Genomic DNA, 13293 nt, shown 5'->3' on the forward strand with positions numbered 1-13293 from the left:
TTTACGGCACGTTTTAACGATATTCACGATAAATTATTTCATGTAACATACATAAAATATTTAGTATGTGTCCATGTTTCAACTAGACAACACCATCATGGCAGATGAAAATATTATTTTGTTTTTGGGTTACCAACTTTTTATTAAAAATAAAAAAAAAATTAATAGAAAGATTGTGGGTACATCCTTTAAATAGTACACGTCCTTCTGAAGGTGCGTTTAATTTACTTTTTGAAAATATCAGAAAAGATCCAGTGGAGTTTTTTAACTATTTCCGGATGAGCGTATCGGCATTTGATGAACTATTAACGATGTATCTAGGAACACGACTTTTAGGAATCGATACTAACATGAGAAAAAGTATTACTCCAGCTGAAAAGTTAGCAGTAACATTAAGGTAAGCATCATATAATAAAAATCAGGAAATTAATTCATTTATTTTTAATTATTGTTAATAATAGATATTTTATCTTAGCTATAGATACTGAAACCAAAAAACAAACTTTTTTAATTAAAAAAAAAATATATGAAATATATATATAGTTTACTCACTTACAGCATTTTTTTTTTAAATTTATTGTAAAATATTATAATAATTAAATAAATGTAGAATTGTTTAATGTATATTCATTTAAATTTGGCTCATATTGATTCAACGGAACTTGAGGTGGCAATGTCGAGATTGAACTGCTATTCGACATCTGTGACATAGCAGGCGAAGTAGTTCTTTGGGTTGTACCATGATGAAAACGATAATAATTTGGAAATTGTTCATACTGCGACTGTTGAAATTGATCTGTAGGATACATTGTGCCACGTTTAATTTTTTGAATGAAGTTAATCATTTCTGCCCTAAATGCCAACGTTTGGTCAACAGAAAATTGTCTAACGACTGGGAGCATTGAGTCAAAAAAATTTTCATATTCATCTTTAACTACGTTACATTGATCCTTCCTGTTTTTAGTAGCTTCTTCTAGATACTCCATAAATGTGTCTTCAACATTTCTGGATCTTTTCTTTTGTTGTTTTTTAAATTCATTATTATTTTGTATTTCGGCTGCTGGTAAACTAATTTCTGAAGTAGACGGTTGAAGTTCGACGCTTTCTTCAGAATGTTGCTTAGGTATAGAGCTTATTGTTTGTCTAGGTATAATAGTTTTTGTTAGAAACTGCATTTGATCGTGGTAAATATAATTTTTTTTTCTCTTTTTTGTCATCCCATCACCTGACTTTGGCTTATTTTCTTTAATTGTTCTAAAGTATGCGTCTTTGATATGTTTCCATTTTTTTTCAATGTTGTCTCCTAATATAATACAATATTATAAATTATAATAATAATTAATTTTAAATTATGAATAGAGTGATGAATGTATTGATTTTATAATGATGTTTTTTAGATTCTGAACGGAGTGATGGATTCGACCAAATCGATTTTTTTATATTGTTGTAATTCAAAAACTAATCATTGTAAATACTTGAAATTTTCACCAAATGTTTATGTTTGAATTAGTTTCAAAATAGAATATTATATGACAATATTTAAATATAATATATCCTAGACTGACAAATCATCTCCGTTAAGAATCGTTTTAATTACATATATATGTATATATTTTTGGTTTTTTATTACATATAAATCCCAGTCTAAAGATTACTAAGTATTCGAAAAAAATACTTTCAAAGTATTTGGACTTTTTTAGATTTCTATATTTTGATTTTTGTGCTATTTAGGTATAGATAGTTGAAATATATATTTTTTTATTTTCTTTAATAACTAGAACTAGATATAGATTAATATAATTAACCGGAAAACTATCTATATAAAATAAGAAATATTTTTCAACACTGATTATGCGATGTGTTAAATTGTAATACAATGATAGATATGATTTTTTTAACTTCAAAATAACAACGATTTTTTTTACGATTTCAAAAGAATAGAATTTAAAAAAGTACCTAAAATAAAATAAAAATAGTCTCTTTTTGCAAAACTTAATGTTCTTATTATTACAGATACTTAGGAACAGGATGTACATTTATAGATTTGCACTACACGTTCAAACTAGGCGCTTCAACTGTAGAGAATATTGTAAGAGAAGTATGTATTGCAGTTTGGGAGGAATTAGCTCACATTGAAATGCCATCTTTGACGGAACAACTATGGAAAAATACAGCTGAAATGTTCGAGCAGCGTGCCAATTTTCCTCATTGCTTAGGAGCAGTTGATGGGAAACATATTAGAATTATAAAACCAACAGGAATAGGAAGTCAACATTTTAATTACAAACATTATTTTTCAATAGTGCTATTAGCGGTTGTTGATGCAAATTATAAATTTTTGTACATCGATGTCGGATCTTTTTGGAAGGACTCCGGATTCAACCATCTTTAAGAAATTTACTTTATGGAATCTTTTAACAAGAAATGAATTGAATATCCCTAAAGCATGTCCAATAACAAATACTAATATTGTTGCAAATTACGTATTTGTTGGTGATGAAGCATTTGGTCTTTCTGAACATGTTCTACGTCCTTATGGTGGAAGGAACTTAACAAATAAAAAACGCATATTTAATTATCGTTTATCTCGTGCTCGTAGGTACGTGGAATGTGCTTTCGGTATACTGTCCAATAAATGGAGAATATTTCATCGGCCATTGAATGTTAATACCGAATTGGCAGTAAATATCACTAACGCGTGTTGTGTTTTGCACAATTTTGTACGTGAAAGAAATGGAATCGATTTTAAAGATTCCCTTACAGTGGAAGGTTTTGAGGAAATAAATCCAGTAATTGTTGATCGTGGAGGAAGAACAGCTATTGATATGAGGAATATATATGCTGATTATTTTTATTCAGAAGGAGCAGTTTCATGGCAACATGATAAGCAGAACCAAATGCAAAACTATGATATAATATTATATTATAAATAAAAAAACATTAGTAATACTGTAGACTGTATATGTACTATAAATACTAAACAACCTATAATAATATGCAATGTTTCTTTATATTTAATTAGTTATCTATAAATTATGATAAACCAAGCTTAAAATAATATAGGTATTATAATTTGTACTTGATTAGGTAGTAAAAAGTAAATTATTAAAATAATATTTATATTTATACCTACCTATATGTATTTCAATAATAAATAAAACCAAAATTTAATGCATTTTTAATAACAAAGTAACTTGCAAATTTTCGCAATTTCGGGAATATTTGGACAATAAATCCTTACGAAAAAATTGTGTTTAAGTACCAAAAAAACCACACAAAGCTTAATATTTAAGCAATATTTCAACTATTAATTGTGTACAAACAAAAAAAAAGTAATTAAAAAAAAATTAAATTAAATATAATTTAAAATCAATACGATAAACGATTCATCATTTCAATTATTAATAAAAGTATTTCGAATATACATATATTCCGATTACGTAAAAAAAAGTATTCAAAATATATATTCGAATTATTTATTTAAGTATTCCCTAAGTATTTGGAATACTTCACAAAAAGTATTCAAAATTATTATCAAATAAAATAAAATATTTAAGTTTACTTAAATACAATTTTTATGGAATAATAATAATAATAATAATTTAGAAAATGTAATTGGACGTTGAAAAAAGTAATTATTCGAAGTAGTTATAATATTTGTAAAAAGTATTCAAAATACTGGAAATACTTAAATACTTTGAAAAAAAAGTAATATATAAAAAATATTCTGAATACTACCCAAGTCTGTTAATTATATTATTAATAGAGTATTTTACATACCTATCAATTTTTGGTCCTTAATTTCAAGTTATTCAAATCCTGGATTTGTCAATCCAAACACTTCCCTCCAAGCTTTTCGTTTTTCATTGCGGTCTGAAAACTTATCTAACGTCTTGTCCCATAAAATTGGTCTACTTTCAACAAGCGAAATTAAAAGTTCTATGTCGAGTTCTGTGTCTAACTGACTATTATTTTGTTCTACATCAATTTCAGATGTCAAATTTGAGATGTCGATTTCAGACTCTTCCTCTAACGACATGTTGACTGTCTGTTGATACTTGATAATGACGAAATTTAAATTAAAATAATAATCGGTCGCGCGTTTTATTACCGCGTGTGTGTTCTCCGCCAATCATTGTTATGCATTTCGACTGGAATTTCTTATCGTGCGTTATTTTTAGCGCGCGGTAAAGTCATGGTGCACGCGACTGTTTTCGAAATATCGCGCGATATTTTTACGGCGCGACACTCGTGTGTTGTGCTCTATTCATTTTAATGTATTTTAACAAAACGCGCCGTAAAATTACGGCGCGGTAAAAATGTCGCGCGGTAAAATAACGCCCGTGTGTTCCCAGCCTTAGACGTACGCATTTTCTCGCGAGATTGGAGACGGCGCGCCGTTTGTGCGATCAGTCACGGCGGATTGGCGCGCGACGCGCAAAGATCGAACCAAAAAAATATGATACACGCCAATCCTACGCTCTTTCGTTTTATGTAGGATTAGCAAGAAAGAACGTCCGTTTAAAGGCTAAAAATGTCCACATTCCCACGCGATTGACGTGGCGTCTGGCATTTCGGAAATATCAACTGTCTTGTCCACGTTCCACTTGTTTTCGAACTTCAGTAGAGTGTAGTCGTGGTGTTTTCTCGCGCTTGCTTAAACTTTTTGTTTAATTTTATATTTAATTTACATTTTGTTCAGTTTACAATTTACATTTTGTATAATGCACAAATTAAAACAAATGAAAATTGCGATTGCAAGTGCCGCTATTTATGCCACAAATTTAGTGATATCACGCTTCTCCGTGAGCTCGAAGAAAACAATCCAGATGACTATAAAAATTATCTTAGAATGGATTTAAAAGATTTTCAGTTTTTGCTTGAGCTTATAGAACCAAAGATACTGTAATGAGAGCTGCAATAAGTGCAGAAGAAAGACTTATTGCAACTCTCAGATTTCTCGCCTCTGGAAGATCTTATGAAGACTTGAAGTTTAGTACTTGCATATCAGCTCCCAGCTTATCATTTATATTATTCCCGAGACGTTTAAAGCGACATTTGAAGCCTTAAAAATGGATTACATGAAGGTAATTATTAATATATTTATATTTATAACATTAATTAGTTTTACGAGTTTAGTTTTAAAAAACTGGAAAGTGGTTGTCAACATTGAACTGCAAATAACTATTAAAAAAAACTATGTTTATAACAATTTTTTATTTTTTGGTAACAGTAGAAATACTTACGCGGAACCTTGTTTTTAATTTTTAATTCTTATAAAAAAAAAATCATGCATAAGTATTTTAAATATTTTTTAACTGCTATAATAATTTTTGCAATCTAAAAAATAAGTTGTTAAAAAATATTGTAATGTTGCTGGTAAAGTGCCTTTTGTTTTAAAAAATTACAAAAAAAAAAACACCAAGTATAACAAAAAAAATTATATATATTTTATATTTTCCATAAATAACAAAATAAAATAGTTTACTAGGAACTTCCTTTAAAAAAAATGGTGTAAATTAAGTCAAAAAAATTATTTATGTTATAAAATAAATAATAAAACAATGAATCTTTTTTTAGATTATAAATATAATATACCTGAGCTATAGTATATTTTTGGTTGAAGCAAATAAAAATAAACCTTCTTGGTAAAATTACGAAATAAAAACATAAAAATTAAACTTCTACTTTAAATGAAATATAAAATAAATTGTTGTTACCTTTGCATAAAAAAATTATATATATTTATTTATTTTAGTAACATAATTAAAAACATTGTATTGGTTAATAGATTTTTCAATTTTGCGTATTTTGCCCAATATCACTGTATGTACTTGGATATAATGTGGCTATTGGTGTATCATTTATGTTATCTGCTTGAATGGATGGTGATGGACTTGATACATTTATGGAGTTTGATGTATTAGAGTTTGGTGGAAGATAGTTACGAATAGTTTGGATACATAGGAAATTGTTGATAATTTTGTGGGACCGGGACCGTGGACTTAGCACAAATATCCAATTCTGGTGTTAAGTTTCCCAATAATCCTTGTGTTAGTACTTTATTGATAAATGCATATATGGATTGTGTCGGATCCATCCATTTCAGTTCGAAGAAACATTTATCCCAATACCGTCATATTCGTCGATATCTTCTTTAGATAACGCTTCTGAACATTTTTTTAAAAATTCATTTTGGAGATCATTGGCTTTTCGTTTCTTTTTTGTAGTGACATGAGGAGTGGTAGTAAAAAATTTGGTCGCTGTTGGTTCAACTTGAGCACCATCCTCATTAAAATCATTGTTTATATTATGAATTTGTGTATTTGAACAGCTGTAAACAAATAATATAAATTCGTTAAACGATAATTTAAAAAGTTTAAATTTGAATTTAATTTGTACATTTTAGATTCTGAGCGGAGCGGTATTGATTTTACCATATGATGTGTTTTTTTCTGACTGTCAACAACAATTTGGATAGGTAGTAAAATCTCAAAAAAGCTCAGATTTTTGAGATCAGCATCTTTTCTGATAGAAAAGTGAATGTAGTTGGTACTTTTGGGAGGTAAAAATCGAAAACTCTGAGTAGTTTTAGAAAGCGTCAAGAAAAACCAAAAAAAAAGTGATAAAAATGTGGTAATTTTTACGGAAAACCAATTTTTGAAAAAATCGATTTTATTTTTTTGTTGTATTTCAAAAACGAATAACCGTAGACTCATGAAATGTTCACCAAATATTTATATTATCATTTTCCATACATGGTGAAATGTTCGAACTTTTTCGACTCTTTTGAGCTATTTATAATTTATATCCATGATAATTTTTTCAAATTTGTAAATTTTTTTTCAGGTTTTTTTTTATAGAAATTCATAAAAGTTTTTTTTTTCATAGCTAAGATAAGAAATTTTAATAGAAGGTTCCCAACAAGTTTTTCTTCTTTTATTAAAAAGAAAATGTTCACCGGTAAGTCACGCTATTTATAGCCATAAGATATTTACGATTTTTATAATTTTTTCTTTTTAGCTCAGAATTGTTTTCTTATACAATGATAATATTTCATTGAATTTAAATTTAACATAATCCATTACAGTGACCAAATTGTAACTTACTGTACATAATTAGAGCGACACCCACTTGCCCGCCTTTTTTATTTATTTAAATACAAATAAATAAATAATGTAATATGTAATTGAACTATAATTGACCTATTGACCATTATTAAACTAACAATAGTATATATAATATTTTAATATACGCCAGTATTCATACATTTTTACAAAAAATTTTATTTTAGTTCCCTACAACGAAAGATGAATGGAAAACTGTTGCAATAGGATTTTGTGATCGATGGCAATTTGTAAACTGTGTTGGTTCAATCGATGGAAAGCACATACGAATTTTGCAATCCCCCGGGACTGGCGCTCAATTCTATAATTATATGCTAGCTCCACACTCTCGCGAGGTCGCCTCGTCGAGAGTCTAGTCGAGTTAACGCGAGGCGAGGCAGCACACGAATGCATAGTCTACACTCTCGTGTAGTCTCGTGAATCACTCAGTTGTTTTTAGCGGTTGTTCAAAATGGACGTGGTTGAAATAACAGCTGCGGCTGCATTGTGTGCATACAGTTATCATAATTTTCTAAATTTAAGCCACTCAAAAAAAATTAAACAACCCAATAAGAGGAGATGGTGGACAACAACAATACACAGAAACAGAACAAAGTAAGTTAGTTTGATATTAAGTATTGACCTTAATGGCGTGATAAGAAAAATGAAGGAGAGAATAATTATAATTTGTACTAGGTACTCTTTATTTTCTCATAACATTTTTCTTTCAGGCAAAGCATGGAAAATGTATTTGTAGAATTGTTCTATGAACCTTCAGGCGAGTTTGAAAATTTTACCAGAATGTCATTATCAGATTTTGAATATTTACTCACTTTAATTTCACCTATTATTTCAAAACAAGATACTCAACTGAGAGATTCAATACCAGCAAAGATAAGACTACCAATTACGCTACGATTTTTAGCTACAGGTGATAGTTATAAAAGCCTTCACTTTTTGTTTAAAGTATCTAGCCAAATAATATCAAAGATTGTACCAGAAGTATCTGCAGCAATAAACCAAGTTCTTAAAAATGAAGTGAAGGTAAAAATATTATTATTATTTATTTAATAAATAACACTTTTCATAATAAAATTATATTTTAAATGGTGCAAAAGAAAATAAAATTTTTTTATTTGAACAACCTGTTCGTAAAATAAAATAAAAATTTAACAATAAAAACATAAATATTAACTTTTTAAATATTTATATGAAAACAAATAATAATAAATTAGTTACTTTGTGCTAGAATAACTAGGAACATAATTATATAAGCTAAATATTAATACTACACTATCACTGGTTGTTACTTTCTTCATAATTACCAACAGCCGTGTAATAAGCTGTATCCACTATATTTTGAATATGAGAGTTAGAGCCTGTCGATTGGTTTGAAGTATTACTTGGTGTGTTTGAATTTGAATAAGTAGAATATGTCGTTAAAGGTTGTTCTGGAATAAGTATTGAAAGTGGTTGACACGGCGAATCAGAATAAAAAGTTACAGTAGATGATGATTCATTTGCAATATTCATTCCTGTAGAGAATGCTCGAGAAAATGTAGGCTGTAGTGAAGATAACAAAGGATTATTAAGCCGATGATAGCGTTGAACAAACATTCCATCAATATCGTACATAAAAAGTGTCGTTCGTTTTCCCGGTAACTTACGTAATTTGTTTGCAAGTATCCTTCCATTTAAATCATATTCATCCTCTTCGTGTTTTTTATTTAAAACATTTTATAAAGTATTAAACGCCCTCTTCATTTGTCTCCCAGCCTCTTCAACTTCAGGATTTCCTCGCCGGCGAGATGTTGGTCGTTGTATCAGGATATTTTCTTGTGTTGGTTGACTAGTTATATTGTTAGGAGAATTAAATTCATTGCCGTCGTCATTATCGCCGTTATCATTTTCTAATGTTTCCTGGTCAGTTATTTGCGAAATGTTTCCCTAAAATATTAAAAAAGAGCATTTAAACCCTTGTCTAGTAATTACATTATACAATACAATGCCTATAAATATTAATTATTTATTTTAATTTATATTTCAGCTACCATCAACTTCAAGTGATTGGTTAGAAATAGAAAAAGGGTTTGGAGAAAAGTTTCCACATTGTATCGGAGCAATTGATGGAAAACTCATAGTTTTGCAATGCCCAGTTAACACTGGTTCAGAATACTACAATTATAAAAACTCGTTTAGTATTGTGTTAATGGGATTAGTTAATAATGACTATCGTTTTCTATTTGCTGATATAGGGAGTCAAGGTAGAATTAGCGACGGTGGCGCGTACGTCTAAAGCGGCCTAAAGGCAACTGCCTCGTCGAGTGCCGACTGCCGATATCGAGCCTCTAGCCGTGGCAGCGCGGCACAGCGCGCGCTGGTAGCAGGATTGAACCCAAACTGTAAGGTTAGGTATTATAGCTTATGAATTAAAACGTAACTGCGATGTGACTACGTGAGCCATTCTCCAGTTTCATGCAAGTTGTATACAGTGCCGCATTAAGCCAAATTGCCGCCCCGGGGCAATATAAAATTTGCCGCCTCTGTATATTTAAAAAAAATATCATATGATTTTCACCTCTCTTTTTTCGCTATCATAAACACAGCAGAATTATATTTTAATAGGTTTCTCCGTTAGTTTTAAAATATTAATGAGTTACCTAGTAAGTACTTAGTAACCTATACAATGAATTTATACTTAATTTTTCTTTTTAAACATATTATTTATTAAATATTCATAATACAATTAATTAGAATTATAATTAAAAATTAAAAATAGTAAATTAAAATACATTTTTATTCAACTTATATTAATTTTTTTCTTGATTTCAAAACTGCAAATTTATGTATTATGTCCGACCAATCAATCTGTTGTAAAATATCGCTTTCTATATTTAATATGGATAATGATGACATATTTTCATCAACTAAAGCAGACCTTAGATAATTTTTTATTCTTTTTAATACAGAAAATGACCGTTCTCTACTTGCATTGGATGAAGCCATACAACAAAATATTCGCAATACTATTTCTACATTTGGAAATGTTGTCAAAAGAGCAGAATTTGTGAGGCATTTTAAAAGACTTATAAAAGATGATTTATCTTCTTTTGAAAACAACTTAAGAATATTTTTAAATTGTACCAGTTTTTCTATGAATGTCTCGTTTAAATCTTCAGGATATATTTTCACTAGGTTTTTAGCTTTTTCACGTATTCCGTTAGTATCCAATGTATCTAATTTCCGAAATTACCGAAATTACGTCGAGACTGTGGTCGTCGAAAGACGACAGTCGATGATTAGATTACTAAAATGATCGTCAAATACGTATTTTTGCGATTATTATTAGATCATACAGCCCGCATTGCCCGCAACTGCAAACAGGCGACAGCTCTTCGATGTGATTGAGTCACTCGCCGAAAATTAAAAGCTATAAATAACACAGACACACAACTGTGATGCATTTAGTTATTATTGAATCGTTGATAGATAAAATTATTATTGGTATTAATATTTTTAATATAATAATAATTATTTTAAAAATTTAATACGAAATTCGTAACAAAGAACGTATAATATTATAATATGTTATATTTTCTAAAAATCTGCCGCCCCTCAAATCACCTTAAAATTGCCGCCCCGGGGCAATTGCCCCCCCCCCCCTTGCCCCCCGTTAAATGCGGCTCTGGTTGTATACGAAAAACTAAAAAGTAAAAATTAACTAAGAAATTGCGCCCTAGACCAGTGCCATGGTGGCCTATGGGTAAATCGGCCTCTGATTATATCACTGTGCGATATACGTGCGTTCATTGCGGACAGCGGTACGCGCTACAAAACAGAGAACTCCTGATTCCGATAATATTATTTTGGTCACGATCCATCAACCTTGTACGCTCATTTTCTGTGAGCCGGACTGTAGTAAACAATTTCGAATCAATTTGAATGAATGGAGATCCTTCATTCACGGGTGGTAGTTGAAGAAAATCGCCAAATAAAAGAATTCCTACCTATGTAATAGGCCAAACCATCCATCATTGCATTCTGCTGTATTGTATAGGTACTTCACATACCTAATCTTAAATGAATGTAGAACAATGTTATATTGGAAGTCATACTTATTTCATCTATTATTAAAAGTACTACCTATATCATTCATGTGATGTCTTATGGTTTTAAGTTCATCATTAGATATTGTCTATAAGGACTAGGACCTACCTATTCTACCGGCTACTGGAGCAAACGATTAATTCCCCTTGGATATTAAATGCTGATATTATGCTGGTTGGGGCAGTTATCGCAACTTTTTTTCGAAGATATGTATCTACATTCTACATATAAGTATGAGCTGTGTAAGTTTTAATTGTTTTGATTATTAAAAATGATTTTTTCCTGTCCAACCAACTCCTGATACGAAGTGACGCATGTATTTTAGATTCTGAGCGGAGCGAGGAAACTATTGGTTTTACAATGGTGTTTATTTTTATTTTTTATTATTTTTTTTTTATATCCTGTATACAAAATTTCTATCAGGATAGATCCCCCCCCCCCTATGAATTTTTTTTAAATATTTATAACAATTTATAATAAAATTAGGTATATTCTATAATGCATTACATTTTGTTCTATTTTTTTTTCTAAAAACAAATTATCTAATATTGTAAATTTTGACAGAATGTCAGAATATGTTTATACTTTATACGTGTTTATATGACATGGCTATATTATTATCTAGACTCATATCTAAGAACTAGGATATTATTATTATATTTTATATGTAGTTGTTAACACAAAATATAATATATTAATATGAGAATTATCCAACTCGATCATCGAGAATTCTCAATAACAACTAGCTCTACACTTTCCCAGAACATTGGCCCATACGGATAATAGTGCGATCGGCAGGTATATTTTACAATATTACGTATCAACAGCTCCAGGTCATTAGTTAGTTGAAAACTTGAAATATCGATTGTTTAGGTATTATTTGTCATAACTCATAATATTTAGTTATCACCGTGATTCGTCTTTACTCTTTCATACTCGTGTTTTCTACTGTAGGTCCGTGTAGTAGGTACTATTACTTACTACTTTAAGGTCGGTGTCTTTTTTAATATTGACTATTTTTTCTATTTTACATTTTCACAATTACTATGTCTATAAAAGGGAAATTACTAGCTATTTTGATGCAAGTTGCTTTACTTCTAAACGCTTGGTGGAGGAAAAAATAAGTAAGATCACTAATATCGTTACAGAAAATCAAGTTGTGGACTTAGCGGAAATATTTTTTCTATGGCTGTTCATTGTGGGGTTATAAATATAACATCCAACGAAGTACTGGACAAATTAGCAAAAAAAATGGACATTTACCCCTGATTGTTTTCGGTGTAGTAGAATAGTCCCCCCCACGATATATTTTTGATGTGGACATTTTCAAATTTTTTTTTAATGTTTATTATTGACTAATAATATTGAATTTAATAATACGCATATATTTTATATTTTAAGCGTTAAAAATTAATAAAAATGATACATTTTGTAAAAAATATTTGATTACTTATCGGGGGAAAATGTCCTACTACACCGAAAACAGTCCGGGGGGGATGGTCGGGGGAATGTCTGTGATTCAGTCTGTATACCTAAGTTATAAATAAAGTTTGTATTTACCATAATTTTATAAATTGATATTAGACATAACCATAAATTATATTTTTAATGATAAAATAGTGCATATGTTGAACAATCAGCCGTACCCCCCCCCCCCCCCCCCCCATGACAAAATCATTTGACCACCACTGATCTTTTTAATAGTTATTAATATGTAATATTAAATGTTTTATAGGCATAATGCATGATGCATTGAGTGAATTAGCTGACTTGTAAAATTCATTGCAAAATAGAAATCATACATTAACTCAATGTCTACAAATTATGGCCAAAAGACTGAAGAAGCTATCCATTCGTGTGAACATCCATTATTTAAAGGAGTTCCACTTATAAGTAATAAGGCAATTCCTAATATCAGTGGATCACAATTTTTTACAAGTCTCTCAAATAATTTAAGTTGTAGATTATTTACAACGCAGGCATCAAATGTATCACTTCGGGATAACCAGTTTAAAGACCAATTCACTCAGTTACTAACAGATTTGGACGTATTAGATCAAATATTCAATACGGTGATAGT

At 29.8% G+C, this 13293-nt stretch overlaps 2 protein-coding genes across 2 annotated transcripts; both read left to right on the forward strand.

The window, feature by feature from the left end:
• The first annotated feature begins 311 nt into the window (after positions 1-311).
• On the forward strand, positions 312-2916 carry LOC115034541 (protein ALP1-like). Its single transcript, XM_029491834.1, has 4 exons — positions 312-397; positions 2014-2221; positions 2313-2789; positions 2860-2916. Exons 1-4 carry the CDS (start codon positions 312-314, stop codon positions 2914-2916), a joined length of 828 nt encoding a protein of 275 aa, XP_029347694.1.
• Positions 2917-7578: 4662 nt separating this feature from the next.
• Positions 7579-12989, forward strand: LOC115034551. Its single transcript, XM_029491851.1, has 5 exons — positions 7579-7721; positions 7838-8150; positions 9154-9370; positions 10076-10246; positions 12949-12989. The coding sequence occupies exons 1-5, from the start codon at positions 7579-7581 to the stop codon at positions 12987-12989; spliced, it is 885 nt and encodes a 294-aa protein (XP_029347711.1).
• The last annotated feature ends 304 nt before the right edge of the window (positions 12990-13293 follow it).

Source organism: Acyrthosiphon pisum, chromosome X, assembly GCF_005508785.2.
Source record: "Acyrthosiphon pisum isolate AL4f chromosome X, pea_aphid_22Mar2018_4r6ur, whole genome shotgun sequence".
Lineage (NCBI taxonomy): Eukaryota > Metazoa > Arthropoda > Insecta > Hemiptera > Aphididae > Acyrthosiphon > Acyrthosiphon pisum.

Bases quoted from the DNA above. Each gene is read 5' to 3' on its own strand.
- LOC115034541 (XM_029491834.1), top strand. From the start codon at position 312: ATGTATCTAGGAACACGACTTTTAGGAATCGATACTAACATGAGAAAA. The intron at 398-2,013 runs GTAAGCATCATA...TTATTATTACAG, and splicing joins AAGTTAGCAGTAACATTAAG to ATACTTAGGAACAGGATGTA. The intron at 2,222-2,312 runs GTTGATGGGAAA...TAGTGCTATTAG, and splicing joins TTCCTCATTGCTTAGGAGCA to CGGTTGTTGATGCAAATTAT.
- LOC115034551 (XM_029491851.1), top strand. From the start codon at position 7,579: ATGGACGTGGTTGAAATAACAGCTGCGGCTGCATTGTGTGCATACAGT. The intron at 9,371-10,075 runs GTAGAATTAGCG...TTTTTAATACAG, and splicing joins TGCTGATATAGGGAGTCAAG to AAAATGACCGTTCTCTACTT. The intron at 10,247-12,948 runs GTACCAGTTTTT...AATGTTTTATAG, and splicing joins CTTAAGAATATTTTTAAATT to GCATAATGCATGATGCATTG.